This window comes from Pseudochaenichthys georgianus, chromosome 12 (assembly GCF_902827115.2).
Source record: "Pseudochaenichthys georgianus chromosome 12, fPseGeo1.2, whole genome shotgun sequence".
NCBI classification, from domain to species: Eukaryota; Metazoa; Chordata; class Actinopteri; order Perciformes; family Channichthyidae; genus Pseudochaenichthys; species Pseudochaenichthys georgianus.
Genome location: NC_047514.1, coordinates 21116945 through 21144352, shown reverse-complemented (window position 1 = coordinate 21144352; position 27408 = coordinate 21116945). Strand labels below are relative to the sequence as shown.

At 41.0% G+C, this 27408-nt stretch overlaps 1 protein-coding gene across 2 annotated transcripts in view; it reads left to right on the top strand.

The window, feature by feature from the left end:
* Positions 1 to 2567: 2567 nt before the first annotated feature.
* The window catches only part of zswim6 (zinc finger, SWIM-type containing 6), a 50939-nt gene continuing 26098 nt past the window's right edge, over positions 2568 to 27408 (top strand). For both annotated transcript variants that reach the window (XM_034095883.2, XM_034095882.2), the window contains exon 1: positions 2568 to 3414. In XM_034095883.2, the coding sequence (XP_033951774.1) occupies positions 2988 to 3414 (427 nt within the window). In that variant the 5' untranslated portion in view covers positions 2568 to 2987. The remainder of the gene's footprint in view (positions 3415 to 27408) is intronic.

The following is a 27408-nucleotide window of genomic DNA, read 5'->3' as shown; positions in this document are numbered from 1 at the left end:
ATTCAACACAGTGTGTCGTGTGTGTCTGTACTGCTGTCTTCCTCTCAGCCCACCTGCTGCTACCACCATGCTGAGTGAATAGGCTCAATTATTACTGCGCTTCTACTGCGCTGTCTGCTGGGTAAAATGAGACAATAGTAAAGATTTTCAACCAGGGGGCCTAAATCATTTACCCAGCATGGAGCAAGTGTGCTGAAATGAGGCTGCTGATAACTCTGTCCTGCAGCAGCAGCAGGTGGTACTGTAACTGGGAAAATCATGGCAGGATACAAGACAGATAAACTCATTACAGTGACAGATTGTTTGCGCATGAATAAAACAGTTACAATCATGACTGAAATGTTCCCCTGGTGCTGATCAAAAGGAGATATCTAACTTATTTGGCTGAGGCTGCTGACTGACAAAGCAACATATACTTTAAGTGTTATTGTATGAGATAAAACAAAGTGTTTTGTGGATAGGATGTTGGAAAAAATGCGGGTTTGCAGTTATGGACTGACTTAACAACCAAAGTGCATTTCCTTAAGCACTCTACTTAAGTTGTGGTGCTTGGGTGTTTTCATATTATGTAACTTTAAACCTGTAGTCCACCACAAATATTGTACTTTTTACTACTTTTAATTTGTCTGACAGCTTTAGTTACTTTACAGATTACCATTTGAATACCCTTTTGTCGGATGAAAACCATGTATCTTTGGAGATACATGGTTTTCATCCCAGTGGTCCTTTTTAATGTTCATGATAAACTGAACGATGCTGGAAATTCTCCTACTTCTTAAGCTAAATAAACTATTCAAAATCCATTTGCATCAGCTGGAAAATGCATGGTCATAAAGATGAAAATAGGGATTCATCGTAAAAAGATATGTGGTTCTTACAGGACAGCGTGTTACAAATATAAGAGGATCTTATAGAATATTAATGTTCAAAAGTGTTTAAAATAGGCTTTACCGTTACACGGAACAGTAGGGTCGTATGTCAGTGTGTTATCTTACCTCAGAGTATTGTATGATAAATATTTTTTATTTGTTTTATGGCTGTATTTTGGCACCCTATCCAGGTCCAGACCTATTGAAAATGCATCTATTTAACCAAGTCACACCAGTGTCCAAAGTTAATTTCAGTCTCAACCATTATGTCACATTTTTCAATGTAGGCTATAAACACCAGTGAGCCGTGATTAGTTCCTCTTTCCTTAAAGCTCTATTAATCAATACTTCTCATATTAACACTAATTCAAACGTCTGCATGTAATGTGAAATATAACCCACAGAGAATTGGCACCCAGCTTATTAGCCACTTTAGCTCAATTTACTGTATGATTCAGGCGCAATATGCTGATTACTTTCTGACACAGCTTCATCAGAAGCATGTGGCATTAAAATAACAGAATATGTTTTTCAGAAAAAAAATTGCAAATTAACATCAAGCATTTTTGGGTTTTATTTAAATAATTTTGGGAAAAACTTTGATTCTGGGTGGACAAGAGTTTTGATACCACAGAAATGTATGAGCATGGTACGGATATTCTCTTTGAACAAAAAAAAAATCTAAAATGTTTTTCTTAAAATGCAGGACCAATAATTTGATAATCATAATAAGTGACATAAGCTTCAAAATGTGATTACACAATGCTCAACATGGCAAACAGTGTTATGTTTCTGCCAGAAAGCAAATAACTACTGCACACACAAAAAGTTAAACTACAAAAACTGCAAAAGTGGTTTCATACTGAAGCCATTGTTCCAAATGTAACAATGAATGCAGTGACTAGTTTTCACCTAACTCTCCAGGTGAATGCAATTAACCAGCTGATAAAACAGAAATCCAGCAGTTGGGCCCCAAAGGCAACTGGGCAACAACAACATGTCCATTATCCGCAGTGAACTGTGTCCTGTGGCCCGGGGTGAGCACGCTCATGTAGAAGTAATCAGGATCAAACACACAATTGCAAGCTCTTTACAGACATGTTGTATTGTATTGTATTATCACTGACTAAAATAAGGACATTGTTGCAAACACTTTTCAATATTTGCTACTTTATAAATACAAATTCAGATGTAATATTGTACTTTCCTCATCTAAAATGAGCTATAATGAGTAGTTGGATTACAGATAAGAAAAATCTTTGAAAAATCCATATCACGAGTAATATTTACATTGTTATATAGCCTATTATCGAATAGTATTCGACTGATGTGTCGTATACTTTTACTTGGTAGCATTACTATTATGTGTACAACATTGAGCACTTTTTTCGTGCAATACAAGGTGCTAAATAGTAAATAGTATATTGAGGGACAATACAATGAAAACACAACAAACATAGAAGATGTAATAATAATATTTATTCTGTGGATTAAGGTTTAGAACGTGCTTATGGATATGTTTTTAAGAAGTTAATGATGAGTGCTTCTTGCATCAATTACTATATTTCACATAATGAGTGGCGTTTTCTTTAAACGGATCCACATTCCAGTGGACCTTTAAACGTCACACGGGGGCGGTGCTGCGTTCACTGCCCCTCCCCCGAAACCACGAGGCTCCCGTGTTGACAGGCCCGATCACCGCCCCACAAGCATCGCTCAGTCCGGCTTTACTAGCTCATAACCGGCAGACAAAGCAGCTCGCCTCTCCGACTACAGCACCCACCGGTTAAAACCCTCAGTCTGGAACCAGGACGGTCGTTTTACCCGTCGTTTAAAGCTTTTCTGATCTTAAACCTCACAAAGGATTACCGGCCGTACGGGAATTCCGCCATCCGGTCCCTTTTTTTTTAGCACTGAGCTAACCGAGCAGACCCCGCCTCCTCTTAATTTGTCAACAAAGGGGTTTGACAAGCTCGGAGAAGCCCTGCCCCCATGTTTCCATAAAAGGATGATTTGGCCATACACGGGCAACAATCAAGCCGTGGGTAACCTCTTCCCTTCCCCATCCCGTTCATATGGTGCGTTGACTTCCTCCGTCGCCGTTAAAGCGGAGCTATCATGGCGGAGCGCGTACAGCAGCCCCCTGCCAAGCGGCTCTGCTGTAGACCAGGATACAGTGCAACATGTAGGCAAGGCCAGCGGGCCGCGGGGGCGCCGTGTGGCGGATCTGGAGCCAGCCAGGGCGGCTCAGGCAAGACCCAGAACCCGGAGACCCTGCTGGACATCGCCGCAAGGAAAGTCGCGGAGAAGTGGCCGTTTCAAAGGGTAGAGGAGCGGTTCGAGAGGATCCCGGAGCCCGTTCAGAGACGGATCGTTTACTGGTCTTTCCCGAGGAGCGAACGGGAGATTTGCATGTACTCGTCGTTCAACACTGGCGGGGAAGAGACCGGGAGTAACGGGGAGAGCATCGACGAAACGCGGCTGCCTTTCCGCCGGGGCATCGCTCTGCTGGAGAGCGGCTGCGTGGACAACGTACTGCAAGTCGGTGAGTGATGTCTGGGGATATATCGAGTACAAATATAATACCATTTTACAAATAACCACCAAGAAAAACAACAGTATCCATTGTACTGAATAAATGTGTGAATATCGAGTGAGAAGTAGCCTAGATAAAGTGACGGGTTTGACAACAAAGGGTGAAGCGGTCAGGAGACAGGAGAGCCCACAATGGGGCTTTAAATCTGCTGTGTGCATGAATGGGGAATGTGTGACTGGTGCATTTAAATCCTGTTTTGCTTGGGGCCAGTTTGAATGTGAAATGTAGGGTACAAAGCCTCCAAAATCCTCTAATTGCGTTGCAAATCAAGCTGTGGCTTTAACAAAAGAGGAATTTTCACATCTTAACACCGCCAGACTTCAAACTTTTAACAGAATAAGGATTAATAACCATTATCTGCTCACTGCTGATTTTTATTTTTCTTATCTGGAGGCGTTCATAAATTAGGCTAATGTGAGATTATACCGTTTCAATGTGTGATACTGAAGTGAGATTGTTGACGCTACTTTGAGGTCAAGTCATGAGACTGACAGCCTACTATAGCATACACATCGCCTAAACGTGTTTTTATATTTTCCATATCTCTATAATATTTCGAATTAATTGACCCAGTGTTACTTATTAACGCTGATTAGGCATTACAGCCCATTATTCTACATGTAAAACCACTATTTCTGGCTAGCTGTCTCCAATTCGAAAATCCTTGCTACAGTGTTAGACTTTATGAAATCATTAAAAAAAAAAAAAATGTCTTTCTTTAAAACTATTGAGTAATAAGGGAAGTGGTGTGGTTGGGTGTTAACTGACACACATTGCATTTGAATGAGTTGTTCTGTGTGTGTGGCCCAGTTCAGATGCTTGTTTATGCACGTTGTGCCTTTTGTCAGTCTGCATATTTGTTTGATCAGCAGACTCATTGTGCAGCTAATAAAAGTTGGAAAGCAGTCAAATATGCAGTTTCACATGTCTTTGTTATATATTTAGATTGAGTGTGTATAATTGTATTACTGGAATGTTTTAGAGTAACCTGTCCATATATTAATGTGCTAACTTTCCTACATGGCAAATATGAGTAAAGACCAGTTACCGTATGTCAGCTTGTTTGAAACCCCCGAGAGGACTTTTTGAGTGAAACAGGAACAGACACCTGTGTGCTGAACTGACAGCTGCGTGTGCATGACAACATTACTCCACCAGCAACACAAATCAATTTGTCACTTACATTTGATTTTATGTCATTTAAAGTTGTATTTTTCTTACTAGTTTTATGTGCTTAAGCCCTCTTTGAGATTTTAATTACCCGCCAGCACATAGGCTATCAAATGCCCAGCATTCCTATTGTGAGTTTGGCACTTTGTTCCTATTTTCATGTTCATTTGTGTCTTTCAAGCTTCCTGTCGCCTCCAAAAGGAAGGCAAACAAAAGCACCTTTCACTCCCTTGTTAAGTAGAAGAGATTTGGAAAGGAGGAAGCGTATTGAGCACAGCGATCCTTCTAAATGGGCCGTGATTCACACCAGTTTGGGGTCGTGTCTTTGTGAGGTTCTGGAATCTACGAGAGAGCGCTGTGGCTGCAGCAGACGTGGGGAGGGATAGTTTTCAGTTTGCAGCCTTTATCATTACACGGTCAGCTTGGAGTCTTTGATTGTGTCTGTCACCTGTGGGTTCTCCAGACCCGGGACACCTTCTCAGAGGGCGCTGAGGGCTGTAATCCCATTACTCTGCATGGTTCATTTGAATTGTAATGCAATCTGAACACTTGAGTATCTGCGTGACACGTCCCTCTTCCCCCCGCTTTTAAATGCATGTGGGCTTTGTGAAGGGCCACGGGGAATACACACTCCCAACACACCAGCCTCTGTCCTGCCAAAATAAGAGGCCCATATATTGCCAGATATTGTGAAATGTTTCTGTTTTTCCACAGAGTGAGGGGGGCTCGATCGGTATGCTCACAAAGAGGAATTGCAGTAGTGCACGTACACACACACACACACACATACATACATACATACATACATACACATACACACATACAACACACACAGGGAGGGTGTCTTTCTTGGCTGATTGCACCCCAGCCTGGAATTTGCTGGAAAAATAGAGGCAAGAAGTGATAAATAAAAGATGTAATCTCCCCACGTGTGGGCTGTGCCGGAGGAGGGAGGTTTTTTCTCGCAGCAGACCTTGAGGAAATGAGTTGGCACACATTTACTGTGGACTCCTCATACTCCACAACAAACCCTCGCTGCTAATCAGCACAAAGATAAAGGAAGCCATTTTTTCTTGCACAAGCAAATACTGCAGCTTTTAGAGTTCAGACTTGAGGGCTACTTTATTCCCCCGGTTGTAGCCAATATCATAGTTGCTGGTGATTATTATTGAGCCGTGAGGTGAACTACCTGCTCCGAAGAAATAACCGAAGTGTGCAGCTGCTCCAAATACACTCTGGGCTGAAGGCAATTTAATACCGAACAATAATAAAACTGTCTCGAGCTGAAATAAGTCTACTATTAGGACAAGCGGTTAATGGTTTAAGAAAAGATGTCAATATTTGTGATGGTTCCAGAGTGAAAGGTTTTGGGAGTATTGGTTGAACGAAAAATCTTATTTTAAGACTTCACCTTCGGCTCTCATCGGAGAAGAGAATCCTCAGACGAAACGATAACGAGAATAATCTTTAGTTGCAGCACGAAGTAATTCTGCACCTATTAACATGTATCAACAGAAAGATCATGTATTTAAGGCACGGGAACACAAATGCAAATGCAGGTTTTGCACTTTCAAGTAAGGCTGCTGGCCAGTTTAGCTATTATTTTTCACAGCGTGTCATTAATTGCTGCTATGCTTATTATCAGAGATTGCCTTTAAACATTTCATTGAATTTCCAACTGAAAGGAGAAAAGTTGAAGCTCTTGCACATAAAATGTAGACCTTTACGGATTAATGCATAAATGAGATTGAAACTGCAGTTGTTTTTTTATGTGCATGCAATCATTTTTGAAAGTGCAGCCAATAAAACATGAGCCTTAGGTCTTCACCTAACACAGCACAGACGGCTTCTTATTGAGACCAATTCAGCATCCTCCATTATCTCTTTTAAAACTCACAGAGGAAGACCGGCTCCTCTGGTGTGAAGTCACTTTGCAGAAGAGTTTCATGCAGAGAACAGGAAAGGCTTTTGTCTAATTCACTTTGCATGCAAAAGCAGAATTGCATCCTGTGTGCACAAAGGGCACTATTCTACATATTTGCTAGATTTATAAATATTAAAAAAAGAGATCTAAAAACAATTATTTAAAATGCGAAAAAGACCCCTTTTAATACCTGACACATTCCCCGTTTGATTTCAGGGCTTACATGGATATTATACCAGAAGCTTACCATAATTAAGGAATGGTTCCTAGTGAATTCACTGCCTTTTATAACATGAAAGTGTCCTCGTCAACGCAAGAGCCTTTATCCTTTCAGTATTTGACTCAGAATAAGAGGCCCAACCTTTTATTCATTAACACTTTTGAATTATTTGACTTTGATTGTGATACAAAAAAGGCCGACCATATCAGGAATAGCTTTATCTTCTACCCTTTTTAAGAACTTGCTCGTAGACACCGAGGGTTTCATCGTAAACATGACCTCTGCTCGTACACACAGAGATATTATAGCTTTGAACTGAAGTATAGGTTTCCCTTGCATGTTAAAGTATAGCCTGCAGTGTGTATGTGAGCCTGAGCCCAGTTATCTGCACCAGCTTCGTCAAAACAACCTCAAAATAGAAGGTTGAGAAAATGTGTACTAATCTGTAACTGATGTACACCATTAATTAACCTAAGGATGGGTGGTTTCTTTATTGGCGGGAGAACATGTGCTGTAAAATGTTGCTTAACTGCGTTACCTGGTTATTAGGTCACATTTAAGCTGCTTGCACTCTGCAGGAGGTCAAGTTCACTTCAGAGGCTCTTCTCTGTCTGATCTCATGTTAACGGGCTTCCATCTGCAGGTCAAAGGTCATTTAAACATCAATGCTGTGACTGGTATGCAGTGTTGATTGGAAATCCCCACTTCTCTTTCTTCTTCCTATTTCTCTTAGGTTGACATACTCGGTTAGCTTTTTTGTCCAATACACATTTATAAACCCACTTTACCTCTGGAGAAGAGGAAGCACACCGTCTACTATGCACATTTGAGCATTTTCAGAGCATGATATTGGATTTATCTACCATTATTTATTTATTAATCTAAAACAAAGGTTTTTTAAATGTGATGGGGACATCTCAGGAAATTCTGCACGTGGTGCTACATGTTGCTGACAAAATTGATCTCCTTTTTTGGAGTCATACTCTGACATATGTCCAATGTCCACCATGTATACAAGTCCATACATTTTCTTAGAAAACATTTTTCTTAACAAAGTAATCCAGTAATAGTTGTTTGTACATCCAAGAGCACACTGCAACTAGGAACTACTGATTGTTGTTTGGCTTAGGCTGCTTTTAATTCTACCAAAATGGAAAGAAATAAAACCTAAAGTGGACATATTATGCTATATTGGACACATATATTGTAGGGCCATACCTAGGGGTGGGCGATATTGAAAAAAATATTATCACGATATTTTTCAAGCAGTATCACGATGGACGATATATATCACGATATTTTTTCATGTAGGTTATTATGGTTATTTTTCAAGTTACTTAAAAGTACAAGCACCTACAAAGTAACAAACTAAAACAAAAAGGAGTAACAGACCAGAATAGCATTTCAAGCTGGTTTTATTTCTGACATGAATCCCTGAATGAACAATTCAACATTTTGATATGGCTTCAAGGCACAGTTTCTCAGTATAAAAATGAACTTTCTGAGGTAGCACTAGCAGTGAACATCAATAAACATGAAAAGGAGGGTAAAACATAACTAAGTAAAACATAAAACATCAATGAGGAAAATTCAGTGCCAAACAATTAAAATGTAAACTTTAGACTTGAAGTGCAATAAAAGACTTTAGCATAACTTTTTTTTTTTTAATCTTTTTTTTTTCAAATGATTTTTTTTTTATATATATTTTTTTTATCACGATAGATACGATATCTCTGAAAAAGCATATCGTGGAGACCTAATATCGTCATATCGCCCACCCCAAGCCATACCTATACAAAACATGTCTGAAGTTTTTTGCTTAAATACCAAACAGATCACCCATTGTAGCCATCCCTCGTACTGCTCATACCCCTCTTTTGCAGCCCTGTTAGAGAAACACGGATTGTGGGTCCAAAGGAGGCGGAGCCAATGCCTGATCAGAATTCTACCGGAGATAAAGTTAAATTCTGCTGTGATAAAACGCCATCCTGTTCTAAACCACATCAAGGATTATTTCTGACACAGTATGGAGCTCAAATGCTTTTTCTTTTGCAGGTTTTTATTTCCTGCTTTTTAAACACATGTGCTCTCCAGTACAGGTTAGCTCTGAGTGTTAGCGAGGCTGGCTAATGTAAACAAAGACGAGATTACGTCCAAAACACGTCAGGCATTGTTTCTGATAGCAACTTTCTGTGGGTCCGCCATCCGAAATGACGTAATATCGGCAGCAATTCTGTATCCTGTATACGGAGGAAAAGAGAAAGGGTTTTATTTTCTGACGCTGTTTCTGACGCTGTGTGTGTGTGTGTGTGTGTGTGTGTGTGTGTGTGTGTGTGTGTGTGTGTGTGTGTGTGTGTGTGTGTGTGTGTGTGTGTGTGTGTGTGTGTGGTGTGTGTGTGTGTGTGTGTGTGTGTGTTGTGTGTGTGTGTGTGTGTGTGTGTGTGTGTGTGTGTGTGTGTGTGTGGTGTGTGTGTGTGTGTGTGTGTGTGTGTGTGTGTGTGTGTGTGTGTGTGTGTGTGTGTGTGTGTGTGTGTGTGTGTGTGTGTGTGTGTGTGTGTGTGTGTGTGTGTGTGTGTGTGTGTGTGTGTGTGTGTGTGTGTGTGTGTGTGTGTGTGTGTGTGTTAAACCTCATCTCCCTCCCAAATAGTGATAACTGAGTGTACATCACCATTACTGTCATTTTGTACACCGTAGTGCAGAATGTGAGACTCGGTCCTCAGGTCTCACAGGCATGTTGCTGCGCAGACAGGGAGAGTCTGTTCTCACTCTGTGGATTCCTAGTGTACCCAGTGTTGTGTATCTGTAGTTTTCAGAGTTTCTCTGGTCTTTCTTCGTGCTCAGACGTTTATATTGGTTGTGCGGGCGGCACGGCAGACTGTCACCACACAGTGAAATCTCTCTCTGGTGCACTTCTGTCATCACGGGAATGAGACTGAATCCAGACATAACTTTGCCCTCTCTGCTGGCAAAAAGACGTTATGGCTCGGCTATCATCTAGTGAGGTGTAGTGTGATTTTAAAAGTACTCTGATACTTAAGTAAAAAGTATTGTATGTATGCGTCAGTATGTATACTGATGGACGTTTCGGGTCGTGGCTGAACCTGTCTCTGCGGTCCTGCCTTGGGTCTCGTCATGCTGCTTCCCTGATGGCTTCCTCAGGACTGTAGCTGACATCCTCGTGGATTCATCTTCTTATTACAGACACATGCATTTCCTAACATTCGGTCTATATGCTGTAAAATGTATTATCTCTTCGATGTACACACGGCATCTATTGCACGTCTGTCCGTCCTGGGAGAGGGATCCCTCCTCTGTTGCTCTCCCTGAGGTTTCTCCCATGTTCCCTTAAACGGTGGGTTTTCTCTGGAAGTTTTTCCTTGTACGATGTGAGGGTCTAAGGACAGAGGGTCTAAGGACAGAGGGTCTAAGGATAGAGGGTCTAAGGATAGAGGGTGTCATTTTTCTCATACTGATATTCTGAACAATCTGTACTGTTGTATTTGCTGTAAAGTGTCTCTACTGTAGGCTATTTTTATTTTATGTACAGCACTTTGGCTCCACCAAAAATCGTTTATAAATGTGCTATATAAATAAAACTTGATTTGATATACATTGTTAATACTGATACATTTTACTGTTGTATTTGCTTCAGGTTGAGCTAGGTTTTACTTCTTAGAGAACTAGTTTAGTTCAGTGGTTCCCAACATAGAGGTTATGCGTGAGTTCTGATGCACAACGTTTAATTTGGACTTTCACTTCAAAGACTCCTTAATTTATTATTAATAATCACTGCTTCAGCTGCATCTGATATTGTTACACAGTAAATATTTACTTCTTAACTTAACATACTCTATTAAATTATACTTGAGCCAAGCATATCTAAGCAAAATGTGGCACACACACACACACACACACACACACACACACACACACACACACACACACACACACACACACACACACACACACACACACACACACACGCGCTGATGTTAACATGGAGCCTCAGGTCTTATGTGCACACACTGATTACCGCCGCCTCGCTCTCTCATCTGCAATTTTATGAAGAATCAATGGATCAGCGAACACCTATTGAATGATGCAAAGCTTTGTAAGTTTGCTGCGGGAGAGAACACACACACACACACACACACACACACACACACACTGCACTCAGCCTTGTAGGTTGTTGATCAGCATTAATGGTGTATGCATAGCATGCTTCTGCCCTGTAAGATCGATTCTTATCGGAGCTGCATCCAATGCTCGGTGGCATTTCTCAGAAACCAGTCATTGGCTAAACCTGCCATATTTGGAAACTGGTTTTACTTTACAGTGTACCGTGAGGGGCAGAGGCAGGGGTATGAATGGCTTCCACTGAGGCGCTCTTACTTTTTCTGTTGTTGCCGGTTGAAGTCTTGGAGTTGTGCCTCCAAGAGTACTTTCTGGGTCAGTGTGTAACACCACGAGGAATGTAGTTTTTCTTTTTTGCTTCCGCACGGACAGAAGAAGCTTAATAATTAGCTTATGCTGTTTAAAAAGGTGTCAATTATTTCCCTTTTTAAGAACCTGACGATATTCTGTATAGTTTTTATTAAATATGCTCATACTGGAGGAAAGATTGCATTTGTAAATTGGGACCCATTCATCTGGCGGATGAATCCAAATGTAGTGCTTTAGTTTCAGCAGGAGGGTGTATGTGGGATGTAGTCAAAGTAAACTACAGAGGAAGAAGAAGATTTATATATATGGCAAATGTTTGTGCAATCAATTTCTTTAATGTCGAACACCATCAATCTTATTCTTCTTCTTTATGGTTGGTTAGTAGTCAAAATGTGCTCATAATCTCTCACCAGCTGTTCGGGACCGGTTTAGCACTCTTTACACATTCATCCCCGTCTCCCTGATCTGTATTCTTCTGCTGTTTCTCTTCATCATTAACCTTCAACTCGAGGGAGAGGAGAAGCGGCAGAGCAGGGAGGCGAGGGGAGGAGGAGGGGAGGAACTAGTTTACCTCCGTCTGCACTCAGTCGCCTCGATTAGGTCCCGTTTTGTTCTCCTCTTTATACTTAAAGTAATATTTCTTACAAAAACGGCAACATTTGACTTGGTCAAGCTCCTCTATTGCCAACACTCGTTCTTATATCCAAGTTCTTCATTGTAAATTGAACAAGACATTTAAATACATCGTCATCATGTGTGCCTTTTTCAATGCTTTCATAGACAAAATGACGATAAAAATGTCGTTATGTTAAGAGGTATTCAGGCTTTCTTTTATTTAAGATAAAAGTAAGGTGTTTTTAGATGCAAACTCACTTTAATTGTGCACATTCTTTGTTCCTCTATCGACTCATTTGATAGTTTAAGCTCTACTGCAGACACGTCTTTGTCTCCAAGAGTTTGTCAGAGGCAGTGAAGTGGTCTCTTTCCTTCAGGGACGTCTGGGGAGTTTTATTTAACCCAACACTGTCTCAGCAAGTCAAAGCCTGTCGCGCTCCTCGCCTCACGGGAACACTGGGCCTCACGGGAACACTGGGCCTCGTGGGGTGGTCTCCGAAGAGGAGCGCCCTTCGGACCTCCGCAGCTCTGCAAACAGAGCACTTAAGTTAATAACAGGTGAATTGCGTTAAGCATTTCCAACACATCCTCACTGCTAACGATTTCCACTCGGTCCCCCCCGCTAAACTGCCTGTTTGCAAAGAACGGTGTTTTCTGTGTGGAGCCCTGCAGACTGAATGCTAAGCTTTTGTCTTTGCAGCACAGGCGGAGCGCGCATCAGAAGCTGCTCATGAGCAAAGCCTACCTTTGTTAATGGGAACTTAAAGGTGTCATCCATCAGAGGCTGTTACCTTGTAGCTCACAGCCAGAGCATGCTAAATGAAGACTGATTGTCCTCCATTTTCTTTCTTTTCTCCTCAGATAATAGAAACACAATTGAAGTCGAGCTGAAATGCTTGATTGCTCTGTAAAGCTGAGCGGAGCTGCAGATTCTAGCTTCCACTTTAAAAGTAGAAAATGCCACAATGGGTCTCCCAAATGTTATAGGTTGGAAATGGACACAAATGTTTAAAATCGTTCAAAACCTAGCCAGCTTTGTGGAAAGAAAGACTCCACAATATAATATGGCTTTATGCTCCTTTTTGAAACATGGAAATAGTTTATAGTTTTATATAATCCCTATGTGGATCATTCACACTTGAAACACACACATGCCTGCCTCCCTGCATGTGACCCTGCTCTGCCAGATAACTCTCTGCCATCTGCTCACAGGATCTATACGTCTGTGCATGTTGGGCCCAGGGACAGAGATCATCATAGTGTTTGCTTAGCCAAATGTACAAAGTGCCCAGACTGTGTGTCGCATAATGTAAAGCCATCCACTTCCTGTCTTCGGCTTCAGCGTTTCTCTCCTGTCTGGTTTCAGTTTAGGGTTCTACCTTTTTGCGTTCTCCTTTTGTACCGATGTCTGTATCTATGATAACAACTGCTCTTGTTCTCCTGGTCCCACATTAGCTGCAGGCCTTTCCCCAACCTCCAGCATAGCTCCCTGACTCATAGACGTGTTGTAGCTTTTCGAGGCGACGTTACAGCGTGTTCAAAATTCAGACGAGTACAACCAGGTTTAAGGTGCATCCTGAAACTATTCTGTCGCGAACCCATTGTCTAAACTTGTCTAGTCAAACGACATGAACACATATTTTTTTACTCATGGCTTCATTATTTAATCAAAGGTTGTTATTGATGAAAAAATATTTCTGTGACCATTTTGATAAGTGATAATTGGCACATTTCAAGCAAAAGTGCCAATTATCACTTTTATTAATGCCATTTACCATTATCTTCTTCTCAACTGTGCAAATGTGCCGCTTTTCTTTGTTTTATGTCGTGATTAACTCAATATATTTAGGTTTTAGTAAGTTGTTATAACAGTACAAGCGATACGAGACACCTTCAGGCTTAAGAATGTGCTTTATTTGATGCTATTACTACTCACACACGTCTTAAATACCCTAGTGTTCAACTCTTGAGGGTCATTTTCTCACGACGTTCCCCTCGGAGCCAAAACAACGCCATGCAACTATTATCTTTTAATAATACAAAATAATAGGTGGATAATTAGATAAAATGAATAATAATGATTTAATAATTAGATGACAATCATTGGTGCTGTCCTTTAAACCATGAATAATGTTTAGCTTGCCGATCAACTGCTCTACAAAAGTCACACGCACACCTCCCGATGACACAAGCTCCCACAAGCCCTGCAGACTCATCTGGTATGTTTCCGGGGTATGCCTGGCATGCGCCTACAAGTTGAGTCATTGTTTTCATCGGTTGAAGATGAGTAATGTCAATACGGTTGATGGAAACGGGACGGACTTGAAAAGTGTATCGCCTGGGCTTTAATGCAGTTTAGAGCAGGCGGGGGTGGTTAGAGCAGGATAATCAGATGAATGTGAGGGGTAGAAAACGCTGACAATGGAGTTATCAAACCCCTACTTATGTAAAAGAACGGTTTTATTAGGATAATGTACTGAATGTATCGAAAGTGAAAGTACCCATCATGCAGAAAAGGCTTTTATTTGTTTCAATCAATATTAGATAATGATGAGACATCAATGTTAGAGCAGCAGTTTAAAATGTGAGCAGCTCAAGGTGGAGCTAGTTGTACCTTCTTTATATACAGAGAGCTAGTTTGATGCAAAGAGAGGCCAGAAGGGTCCTTCAATAATAAATGCATACGTACATTTGCATGAGATGCTTTGTCTTTCTCTAGGGTTGCAACTAATTAATGTTTTCATTATAGATTCATCTGAAAAATATTCTTCTTGAAGGTGTCTTTTTACGGAGCCCTGGAGGGTTCATTGAGAGAAAAATAAATAAAACGTGGCCACGTTTTACTTTCTCGTTCGCACGAGTTAATAAAGCGTGGGCACGAGTTAATAAAGCATGGCCTCGTTTTATTTAAATTGAGGGATTCCTGTCCGTGACTCACGGTATCTGCTGCCCACAGCTGTTTTATAGAAGGAAAACATCCTTCACTTTATGAAATCTCTGCGGCACCAGTGGCCTGTACTACGAAGCAGGATTTGCTATTTACACTATTCATTCATGAAGTATGACGCTGCGCTGTCAGCACGCGTCTCCATGTTTGTGATTGGTCAAATGTTGGTAACCCCGTCCCTTTCACGTGAACGCGCTCTCAACCGGACAGAGAAACCCTGGTTGTGGTTGTGTGTGTGTGTGGTTGTGTGGTTGTGCTGTGTGTGTGTGTGGTGTGTGTGTGTGTGTGTGTGTGTGTGTGTGTGTGGTGTGTGTGTGTGTGTGGTGTGTGTGTGTGTGTGGTGTGTGTGTGTGTGTGTGTGTGTGTGTGTGTGTGTGTGTGTTGGTGTGTGTGTGTGTGTGTGTGTGTGTGTGTGTGTGTGTGTGATCTCGATGTGCTATAGTCCTGCCGGAGTGCACCGGAACGAACGATACTATCATAAACAAATGCCCACACACAAAACGAGGCCACGCTTTAGTAACTCGTGCGAGTTACTAAAGCGTGCGCACGAGCCACGTTTCATTTATTTTTCTCTCTATGAACCCTCCAGGGCTCCGTATATTTTAGTTCATTAAACATTTAAAAACAGTAAAAATGAATGTCTTTCACCAACATCATTACAAAAAATGCTTTAATAGAAGACAAAGAGAAGCATCTTTAAATATATCTTAAATGATTAATCAATCCTTAAATAATTTTTTAGAACCGGTGCAAGTTACAAAAATGTCTCTGAAGTGTTGTTAGTAAGTAAAAAGTTATACTTGATCTATTTTTATTATTTATTTATTCACCAGCAGTGTGTGAGAAAAAATACCAATATCTTTACGTTGGAGCAGCCAGTTGGTATAATATGTATCATTTGTGACTGAGTGAGAAGCATTCAGTCGTGGTGGTGGTGGAGGAGGATGGATAGAAAGTGCGAGGCCACGTGACGAATGTGATGGCAGCTGAACAGGAAGGCAGCTCCAGCTGGTAAATGAGATGCAGAGAGGAAAACAGCTGGTTTGTTGTCGGTGCTCAGACAGGAAGACACGAGATAACTTGCCAACAGAAACCAAAAGAGAGAGAGAGCCTATTGATTAGCAGTGACTCACTGTGTTGTTTATCTCGCAGGCCAGTCACTCTTCTTGTCACCAAAAATGTTGAACAAGCTGGAACCCAAATAGAAAAGAGGTTAAGGGTGTGTAATTGTGCTTTGATGCATTGCCATGATACGGTGTGGCCCGCATCCTGTTTTGACAGCGAGTGGCCCCTCCTCCTGACGCTGGAGGAAAGTATTCTTCCCCTTGCAGAGGTTTTGGTGTTACGCTGACAGTTAAACGGTTTCCCTCAGTCGACTGTAGACAAAGCCCAGGTAATGTTGTCGGGCTGGTTGTTACACACACACACACACACACACACACACACACACACACACACACACACACACACACACACACACACACACACACACACACACACACACACACTAGTTACATACATGCTTCATTCAACAAAATACTGTTCAGTTCTTTAAAAAAAAAAAAGTTTTATAATACCACAACTGTTATACGTGTTGAGTCACTTTTACTGTACAGGAGCTGTATAGTTGCACGTGCCGTGTTTGACGATGCTCAGATACAGTATGATGAGCCACCCTTCCTACAAGCTGTTTTAACTGCACACACTATCATATAACCGACACACACAGCGCACACGTTTTGTCAGGGTTTTTATGACCTCCAGGAAGCAACTGCTTTCGGTTCAGAGGTCAAGAGGTACACTGGTGTTCATTAAGAGAAGCTTTTGGTGGTACGACACAGCAGGTGTGTTTTCTGGAACAGATGTCGAATGACCGACCGGACTTGACTAGCAATCCTTTCCCCCCGTTATTTTGTATGAAAGGTTACAACACTGTAGGAAAAGCTAACCTTCCTTTTGAATATTTTGAGATACTCGGTAGTATGCAAAAATAATTACAACTACGAGGGCGCTCGTTTGTGCCGAGAAATCTGCCATGCTTTTTTCCATCAGTAAAAAATGATTTGTGTACTCTCCCCAAGATTTGGAACCAGCCCAAAATATAGGGGTTCTTTAAAGGCCCATGCTACATCCTTACATGATTCTGAAATGAGCAATTCTGTATACATTAACATACATATACCAGGACTTTGGATGTGTACAATGCAATAATGTTAGTTTTACTGAAGTAGAATACCTGACTACTTCCTTCACTACTGGCAATAGCTGAAAAGTGCAAAACGTTTGTAGTCTTTATTATACAATAAACCACTGTGTGAAGATGGTGAGTGCTGATGCAGAGGGGGGGAATGGTGACTTCCATGCAGACACAGCTGGATTTGCACCACCAGTGTTCAGGTTATCTGAGTTAGCTTCCTTTAGAAACTCAACAATTGTGCATGTGTTCCCACAGAGTTCAGAGTACTCCTCCCATCAGCCTTTGGTTGGCCCGCTTCACTGATGTGCCGCTGCCTATTCCCACATCGAGGCTTTTCCATGTCTTCCCTTAGTTTATGGTTATTTGGTTCCGTATCTGTGCTGATGTGATCAAAGATGTGATGTAAATAATTCAGAGCATTGAGAATACTTTCATGTTCTATTTTTATTCGCCTCCTGCGATGCTACGAGGCATATCAAAGGCACTTATGGCAAAATATATATTCTATAAACGACTTAATGCGTTAATTGGTGAGCTTTAGATCTTAAAAGATGTTCTTATCAAAAGACAGAGCCAGGCTATAGTTTCCAGTCTTTATGCTAAACTAAGCTAACTGACTGGTTTTAAAGTTATCCATCAGACATGCAAGTAGTGTCGATCTTCCCGTCTAACTTTAGGCAAGGAATATCTAACTAGTCCTCTCATGATTCAGAGGTTATTCACACCAGCTGTAGCAAACACATTTAATACAAGACAATCAGATCAACATGTAAGCAAACACTAAAAGCTTTTTATTTGATTGTCTTCATGTCTTCATGGGATTCCTGCGCTCATTAGCCGCAGCAGCTCTGTGAGGATCTCTGTGGAGACTAAGCTGAATCTCTGGAGTCGGAGCAAATGCATTTGGAGAGGAGAGGCCGCGGCTGGCCTGCTGATGGTCCTCGGAGGCCAAACAAACGACTTTCACTGAGCACGTCGGGAACACACAGCACTCAAACAAATGCTATTAAAAAGGGGGGAAACATCGCCTGTTCCTTTAGAAGCTTGCTGGGAAACCTCTGATGGCCCATATTTATCTTAGCAAAGACACATTGACGTAAATATGCTGGTGAGATTGCATGTTTGTGCATCCACACATGTCCACAGAGAGCCGGCTGCTTCAGGGAGCTGATTGGGAACCGGTGGTTGTCTTCAGAGGTAACAGTAAAGCTCAATGTGAACTAGAAGGCAGCAAAGTGCTCCTAATGACACTCAACGCAACGGCAGATGATGAACCCAGTGAACTGACTACATCTGTATGTTACAATCCCAGTATGCATTGATTTGTGCTTTTTGGACTTAAATGTGAAAAGTTGCTTCAATGTCATTCTATGGTGGACATTCCTTATATTTAAGATTAGTCATTTTAACCAAATGAAGGCTTTATTGGAGATGGATTTCCTTTTAAAGCCTGCAGGAGTGTTACTTGTAGTGATGTTTTTTACTTGCACTTGAGTAAAGGATCTGAAGACTTCTTCCGCCACAAAGTCATTACTGTGTTAAAGAAACTGGGTTAGATAATCCATGTATCTACACAGTGTGGTCACATGTATGTTCTGCATCTGTTAGTCCATTAAGGCCAAGGCTGAATTGCATTAGGGTAACTTCACCAGGGGCCCAAGCTCGCTGTGTGTCAACATGTTTGTGCGAGTTCTGAAGTATGCAGCACTGAGGCGGAGAAAGGTCTTTCTGTGGGTCCAGCTTGATATCTTAAAGAGACATCGTGTGTTAAACCTTTGTTTTGAAACCTTCGCTATTCCAAGATGAGTCTGTTCAAGTCACCACACAACCAACCTGGGGCCGTGCCGTATGCCAGCATAGAAAAGCATAGTTAAAAGGGCCCAGCACCTAATCTCGCCCTAAGGCCCCACGTCAATTATTCGACCATGGCTATAGCAGCATCACAATGTCATTATTGTACCACCATTACACGGTGATTTGGGTTTGAATATTTCATACCCAGCCTAAGTGAGGATGCAAGTCTAAGTTATAAATCGGCATTTGTTTCATTGAATACCTAACATTATAACCTTCATGAAGGTTAGGACATTCATTTCAGGACTATTGTATTGGTCTGAATCTAATGGTGTACCTTATTAGAATAAACCCTCATTTATTCCATTAAAATAATTGTAAATATGTGTTTGATGCTGCCTACAATACGGACAACCTCTGGACTGAGCTGTGTTAGTCATATCATCGTTTAGTCGATCATCAAAAATAGTAAGATGATGCGATGTATTTCCTTCTAGCTTTTTAAATGTGAAGATATTATGTAAATAAAAGTCATTACGATGTAGTCCTAGATGAGTGTAGCATCTCTAAGAGCTTTGATGGTTGTTTTAGTAATTGATGTGTGGTCTGCCACCACTATCAGATCTGATAGTTGGTTGCTCTGTTAAAGGCCCATCTCCCTCTCTCCTTGAGTCTCAGAGCAGTTTCCTCCCGGTGCTCTCTACTGGCGAGACAGGCCGGTGAAACGCTTTAAAACCGAGTCCTTTTCTTGTCTGAGTGACGAGACCTTTTGCAATGTCTCGTGTCTTGTAAAGGCAGCCTCGTGTTTTTCTGACAGAGCTGAGGAATTTCTGTCTGCTCGGTCGAGGAGGATTCCTTCCTCCATGTTGTATTTCAGTGCAGTTTGTTATTTCAACAGACCTGTTTCAAAAGTAGGGGATATGATTGGGGGAAGAAGCAGATGACAGGCCATATTATATTTACAAAAATGATTATTTCCATTTAGTAATGTCAGCACATGTTTGCTGCAAATAATGTGAATATCCTATGGAGTCATGTAAGTATTCTTGCGTAGGATAAGATGATACCTCTCTAATGTTTGTACATTAAAATGAAGCAAAAAGTATGTTGGCTTAGCACAATGACTGGCAATGGTTGTTACAGATAGCCTAGCTCTGTCCAACGATAAGAAAATCCCTCTGCCGGCACTTCTAAGCTCAACAAGTAACATGTGTTTATTGCATTTTTTTAAATATATATTATATGTTTTGCTATAAGAGCTTTTGAAATGGCTAGTAGCATTCACAGTAGCTGAATAAAAAAGGATATGAAATGTCCTTGATTAGTATGCTCATAATGTAAGAAGCTGCTGGCGATTGCTTAAGAAGGACACAGATTGACCCAGTTCAAACCCTGATTGACCTAATTCTGAACTTACATAGTGGTGCATCCTTCAGTTCCTTAGCGTGCACGCACGCACGCACGCACGCACACACACACACACACACACTTCCACCCCCCTTTCCCTTAACGCATTACCTTGTTAGCTGTAGGCTTTCAAACCCAGTTGACCGAAGCTTGACATGCCCTCTGTGCCTAGCTTTGGCTGCTAACGGCCAGTTCAGTTTTGTGTATTTGGTATCAGTTTTCATGGCGCTGAATGATCCAATCGGAGGACAGAAACATGTTTCAGCACGTCGCTTTAAGGCGCCAGTCTTAGCATCACGGGTATCAGTTGGCTGGCACGAGCACACAGCACCATAAACTTGTATAAGTGTAACGGGAGGATGGTCTGAAACCAGTTGTTTGAAGGAGAGATGGTAATCACCACACCGGGTCCATTGATTGGTTGTTTACTTCTCCTGCCTACTGCCCCAGAGGTGCCTCTGCATCTCCATGGGTGACAGATTAGTTTCACCAGCAGTACTCACACAATACACACAAAGCACACCTTGGCTGAGAAGCTCTCACTTACGCCTGAGTGAACAGCTTTGGAGGCTTTTGTGTGGCCGGAGTTAAACTAAGGCTTTGGCCACATAGCTGAGAGTCACCCCCTGCAGCCACAGCTTGAGCAGCCATGTTGCACACAGGTCTCCTCAGGCTGGCTCTGTAGGGAGCAGAGATGCTGCTCTTTCACAGGCTAACGTCCCGGCCTTGTTTTCAACCCCCCTCACCCGGATTCCCCTTCGAGAGACATCTTCCTCACTTAATCCTGTAGAGACTGCTTAAATGGACTACCTCTGGCTTAATTGGGAGTGAAGTGTTAAACTTTGGTTTCCAGGCGAGTTCATTCAGAGAATCTGCGGCTCTTGAAAGTTTGGTAAAATAATTGAATTTAGTTTCTACAAAAAAGGCATTAGCAGTAAGGCTAGGCGGCAATCATTCAATAATGATAATTAATCATCCTTAAATATAATCATATCATGATATACTATTTTCAATATGATATATCAAGATATGATACTCAATCAAGTTGTCTATATTGATAACATACCGACTCAAAATGTTATTTAATTGAAGGAGAACGCGGCGTCCCTTACACACCAAGCAGATTGCGGACGTCGATAGATGTCGGTGAGCGTCGTGTCGCCCTACTCAGATTGGTGTGTCTTGGTGTGTACCGCACCGTCGTGTCTATTCGGCCGTGCCGACATATTCCGCCGCCGATTCAACATGTTGAATCGGGAGGCTGTCGGCTACAAGCCGCCAGGCAAATAAATCACTCTGATTGGCTGTTCAGCTTAGCGAATCAGTGCATGAGAAGCAAAACGGAACAAACTATTAAGAAGGCAAATCTGATTTCATTTAACTCCAGCTCTCGACACAGGTTCGGGAAAGCCCCGTGAGCTTCTCGCTGTAGAGGGAAAATGGAACGCACACGCTATTTGTTGTTTGTTTATATCACGCAGTCTGTTATTCTTCTCTCGGTGTATCACGCAGTCTGTCTTCCGGTTGTTGCCTCTTTTGAATGACGCCGCTATTATTGCCACTCACGCATTCGCAGTTCGTACGTGCAACTTGGCCGTTGGCTGAAGTCTTTGCGGTGTAGCAGTTTGGTGTGTAAGGACCTTTACATCCAACTTTACCAGTTCAAGTTCACTACCACTGCATATACATCCATTGGATCAATAACCCTTATTGCCAGAAAGTTACATACGAAGACTAGTGCCACTCCAATGTCTGATGGATGATATTTTGTAGCTGGAGCTAGTTTCATCTTGCCCTCATACTTTTGTATTCATTGTGGACTTTGACTACAACTATACGACTTTAACATAACTTTGTGAACTCTGCAGACACGCTGGAGTTCTTCTGTTTGGCATTAAGAAGTTAAGTTTGGTTGCTATGCCGTGCACAGAGCTGTATTATGCAAGCCGTGGAGCGCAGACACAGAGAGAGGAAGTGCATTACAGAATGCTGAGCTCAGGGCTTTGGCTCGCCGCCAAGCATACACTCCTACATGTGCACACACACACACACACACACACACACACACACACACACACACACACACACACACACACACACACACACACACACACACACACACTCAGCTGAGGGCATACCGATTTTTCCAGCAGCACAGCGGTCCTCCTCCTCGAGTCACTCTCTTTCTGTTACGTCAGTAGTTCAGCTGTGGGCCAAGCTTGACTGGGGCACGCCTGCGTAACTGAGAGCATGCTTGACTGTGTGTGTCTGTGTGTGTGTGTGTGTATGTGTGTGTTTTTAAAGACAGGATGTGGATTTAGTTTGAAGTGTGATCCAGGGTGTGTTTGTGTGTCTGCGCAGCAGGAAAAGCAGCAGTTAAGAACTGACACATGGCTTTTTTTCTTCTTCTATTTCTATGCTAAGTTTCACTTGTACGCCTACTATTTGTTTTTGCTCAGCTCTGTATCACTAAGCCCCACCACATGCAAAGAGAAACACCTCCTCTGTCTACAGCGATCTCCCACCCAGCAGGGGGTATATGTGTCAGCTCTCTGGTGTGTCACATGTACGAGTAAAGTGGAAATCACATCTCCCACTTAACAATCCAGGGTGAATAACACTGTTAGTGTGCAGCTCTTTATTATGGTTTGTATTTGGTCCTTACCGTTAACAGATATCTTTTTTTAATACAATGTTTACATTTGTTGTCTATTTGTACTGTAGTTTGACATTTGGTAGATGAATTCCTTTGCTCTCTTGGCATCAATCTTATATTTGTAATGCAAATATGCGGACAGAGCTAACAGCCGATTAGCTTAGCCAAAAGACTTGAATACTGCCTCTTACAAGGTAGCAGCTCCTTCAAAGACAAGTTATGAAATTGTTCATTTAATCTGCATTAAAACCGAAGTGTATTTACAACATTTGCTGTAAACTGGCAAATTGTCCTCTTTACACTTGAGTCAAAAGTACAGAGGCTTTTTGAAATACGTATATAAAAAGTACTGTTCTCATTTTTGTGTGACAATCACATAAAATACCTTCTAAATGATGCATTGAAGTGATTTGTTAAAACATTTTAGATCTAAGAAGATAGAAATGTGTACTAGCTTTTTCTTCCTGCTCCCAGTTAATGTAAACTGCCCCACTGACAGGGTTTCTAATGGAGAACTTTCCATTTTCTATGGTTCAGACTGCCATCTTATTATGTTGTCTGTCATCTGTCACTCATGTTAGCCTGACAACATGATGAAGGACGTCCATCGTTCTGCTCTGTCTGTATATCTCGTCTCGTTGGACAAAAAAACAACGTACATGCCCATCAAATCTTCATCACATCTCTGTAGCTCAGTCAGGTGTTTTCATCAGATTACCATTTTATCTTGTATGTTAGCGTTATGAAGTACTATGTGTGCTCGGTACAGTGAAACTGAAACAATACAGACATTCTCCTTCTGCTACGTGTACGTACACGGATGATAAACTCTCAAAGCAGATTTCCTGTGACTTTGGACACCATGTGTTATCACTGTAACCCACTAACCCAGTCAGATACACACTTTCCCACACACAGACTGTCATTACAGAATAATGTTTGGCAAAAATGATAGTATGCATGCGTAGTCATCTCATGGCTAATCCTTATTATCTGGAATATGTAAAGCTACTGCACATGCAGCTACTGCTACTGTTTTTAAATGTTAGTCAATGTTTTCTGTTTACACTTGCCTGTTCTTGTGTGCTATATCCTTCCTCTTCAAACCAGAAAACATTAGTTTATTTTTCTTTGAGAAATCTGAGTTCAAGACGTAAGCTTAAAGGGGACCTATCATGCAAAATGCACTTTTGTACGTCTTTTATACATGAATATGTGTCCCCGGTGTGTCAGGGAACTCACCAAGTGTCAGAAAACACAACCCTCTCTCTTTTCCTCCATACCCAAATCTCTAAAAACGGGGCTGCAGCGGAGCTGATACAGACTGATAGAGATTTGAAAATTCTCTGACGTCAGGAACGAGGAGCTCCGCCTATATGGGCAACTCTCCACCTATCAGGAGGGAGACAGCCACTGCCATTGCCATTCGAAAGCGCTGGACACTGTAGTACATATGCCAGGCCTGAAGGTGGCGCTGCAGTCTGCCACAAAAGCAGCGAAGAAGACTTCTCAGATTCAGCCCTTGCAAAAACAGGGCTAAAAAAGAGCAAATGGAGCGAAATGAGGCATGGCTAAAATGCATGATCTGTTTGGTATTTTGAAAATAAGACTTCGCAGACATGTTTTATATAGGTATGGCCCTACAATATATTATTCAAATATAGCATGATAGGTCCACTTTAAGGTCCACATTGAAATGTGCTCCTCCGTCCACGTTTACATTCCCCTAACGCGCACAGAGACCTATAGGTTTCAGCGTGTCCGAGCCTCTCTGTACAATAGCAGGTCTCTCTGCCTCGTGGCGACTCGATGATCCCGTCCTGAGAGAAGGTGGAGGGCTTCTGGGTGTAGAAAGCACTGGAGGTGTTGTGGAAGGGAAATTAAAAAGAAATGAGAATATTTGGGAGAACTTTGCTCTTGCCTCGTGTTCTTTCACTCCTCTGTCTTTCTTTCTCTCTCCGGTTCTTTCTTCCATCTTTTTTACTTTCATGGCGGTGTCAGAGTTTGGCTGAACCATAGTGATGGAAAGTATTGAGTTTAATGTTTCTGTAAGAGTGGAAATCTTGCACTGAAAAATAGATGCAAGGAAAGAAACGATGTTTATGTGCAGTGTCTTTGGTGGGGATTTTTTATTTTTTTTAAATGTATTCTACTAAAATCATACAAAAACAAAAACGTATAATTCATACACACAAATGAACAAAATTAGTAGAAGCGGGAGGGCTGAAGCATAGCTTATGGGGAGTAGCCCTCCCGTGCATCATCATTAGCATCAATATAATAATGGCATTTATTTCGTCAAAAACGTATAGAAATTAAGGAGTATAAAGAAAACTGGAAGAAAAAAAAAGTTCGGGCAAGAAAAAAGTAAATGCACATATATAAATAATACTGGGAATATCCAATATGTGTTAGCTGGAGTAATCTGCAAATAGAATTGTTTTTACTTTAGTTTTGAATTGTTGATGACTAGTAATACTTGAAAGGTCTGGGTGAAGTCCATTCCACGTTCTAACTCCGATTATGGATAAGCTTTGTGATTTGATGGTTGTTCTACAGGGCTTGCTACACAACCAGTTAGGATGCCTGGTTGGGTATTTCCTGACTGTGGTTTGAAACTGCTTTTGAATGTTAGTAGGCATTTTGTTATGGTAAATGTTGTGCATAATCAGTACTGTTTTAAGCTTAACTATATCAACAAATTTGAATAGATTGAGTTTTTTTTAAATATGGGAGTTGTGTGTTCATATTTACCAACACCACAGACTATTCGTAATACTTTTTTTTTTTTTTTAGATGTTATTATTTTTTGTAGATTTGTTGAGTACGTGTTTCCCCATATTTCGGATCATTAATAAAGGTAAGGGAGAAATGGACTGTTATAAAGAGTTTTGAGTATTTTTTCCTCTAATGTTCTTAGTACGATACAAAATACCTATTGTTTTTGACAGTTTAGTTTGTACATAATTTATATGGTGCTTCCAGTTGAGTTTTTCATCAACAATGAGTCCTAAAAATGTACATGCACCAACTTTCTCTATCTCAGTATTGCAAATCCGTATAATACAGTCATTTCTACTCAGACTTTGTATAAATAACATGTCATTTGTTTTGGCCACATTAAGGGATAATTTATTAACTGCAAACCAGTTGCATAGTATTTCTAATTATGCATTAACAATTTCAACAAGATCAGCAAGATTATGATGGGAGCAGAGAATGGTGGTATCATCGGCAAACAAAATGAATTTTAACATGTCTGAGGTGTTGATAATGTCATTAATATAAATCAGGAACAGTTTTGGACCTAAGATTGATCCTTGAGGGACTCCACATGTTATAGGAAGATTGTTTGATTTCGCCTCGTCTATGTCCACATATTGTAGCCTATTGATCAGATAACTCTTGACCCATTCTTTGGCTTGACCCCTTATGCCATAATGTTCTAATCTGTGTAGCAGTATGCTATGGTTCACAGTATCAAAAGCCTTTTTTAAGGTCAATGAATATACCAGCTGTAATCATTTTTTTCTCAATGTTGTTGGTAATTTCTTCAACCAGTTCAATTACTGCTGAAGAAGTAGAGTGATTTTTCTGAAATCCATATTGGCTGGGGCATAGTATATTAAATGTGCTGAGGAATGACTCCAGACGGTTGTTAAAGAGTTTTTCCAGGATTTGAGAATTGTGGTAGTAAAGAAATTGGTCTATAATTATTCAAACTAGATTTATCACCAGATTTGAAAACCGGAATCACCTTCGCGATTTTCATTTAATTGGGGAAAAATACCTTGTTGGAACGATTTATTGCATATATTTACTAGGGGGGGCTACAATGTTTGGTGCAACTTGTTTAACAATATTCATACTAAGTCCTAAATAATCTTTGGACTGTTTACTGTGTTGAGTATTAACAATATCAAGCAGTTCATTTTCTGTAATTGGGTTCAGGAACATACTCTGATTGCAGTTTTTCAGAAAATCATCCACTTTAGATGAAGTTGGGCTGATTTTACTCGCCGGGTTGGGGCCAATTTCAGTAAAGAACTCATTAAAGCTATTTGCAACATCCGTTGGGGTTTTTCCTGCGGTTTGGAATTTCTTTAATTCATTTCTGTTGTCAGTTATTTTCTTCTTAATTATGCTATTTATTACCTTCCAAGTGGTTTTCATATCTCCTATGGCATTTTCTAATTTTTCAGAGAAGTATCGTTTTTCACAGTTTCTAAGGATTGTAGTAAATTTGTTTTTATACAATTTATAACGACTTTCATCTTCAGTGCTTTTACTTTTCAAAAATGTCCTAGAGTGCATTTTTCTTACAGCAAGCGTTTTTCAGTCCACGAGTGAACCAGGGTTTTGAGTCCTTATTATTCCTGTTGCCAATCTTAATGTTTATATATGGACAACATTCGTTCATGTTTTGCATGAAATTCCTTACACACTCATTATAAGATTTGTTTACATCTTTAATCTCAAATACTTCTTGCCATTTTTCATTTTTTAAGTTAATATTTAATTTATTTAGACAACTGTCATTTAATGTCCGCTTAGTTATGTATGTCTTTTG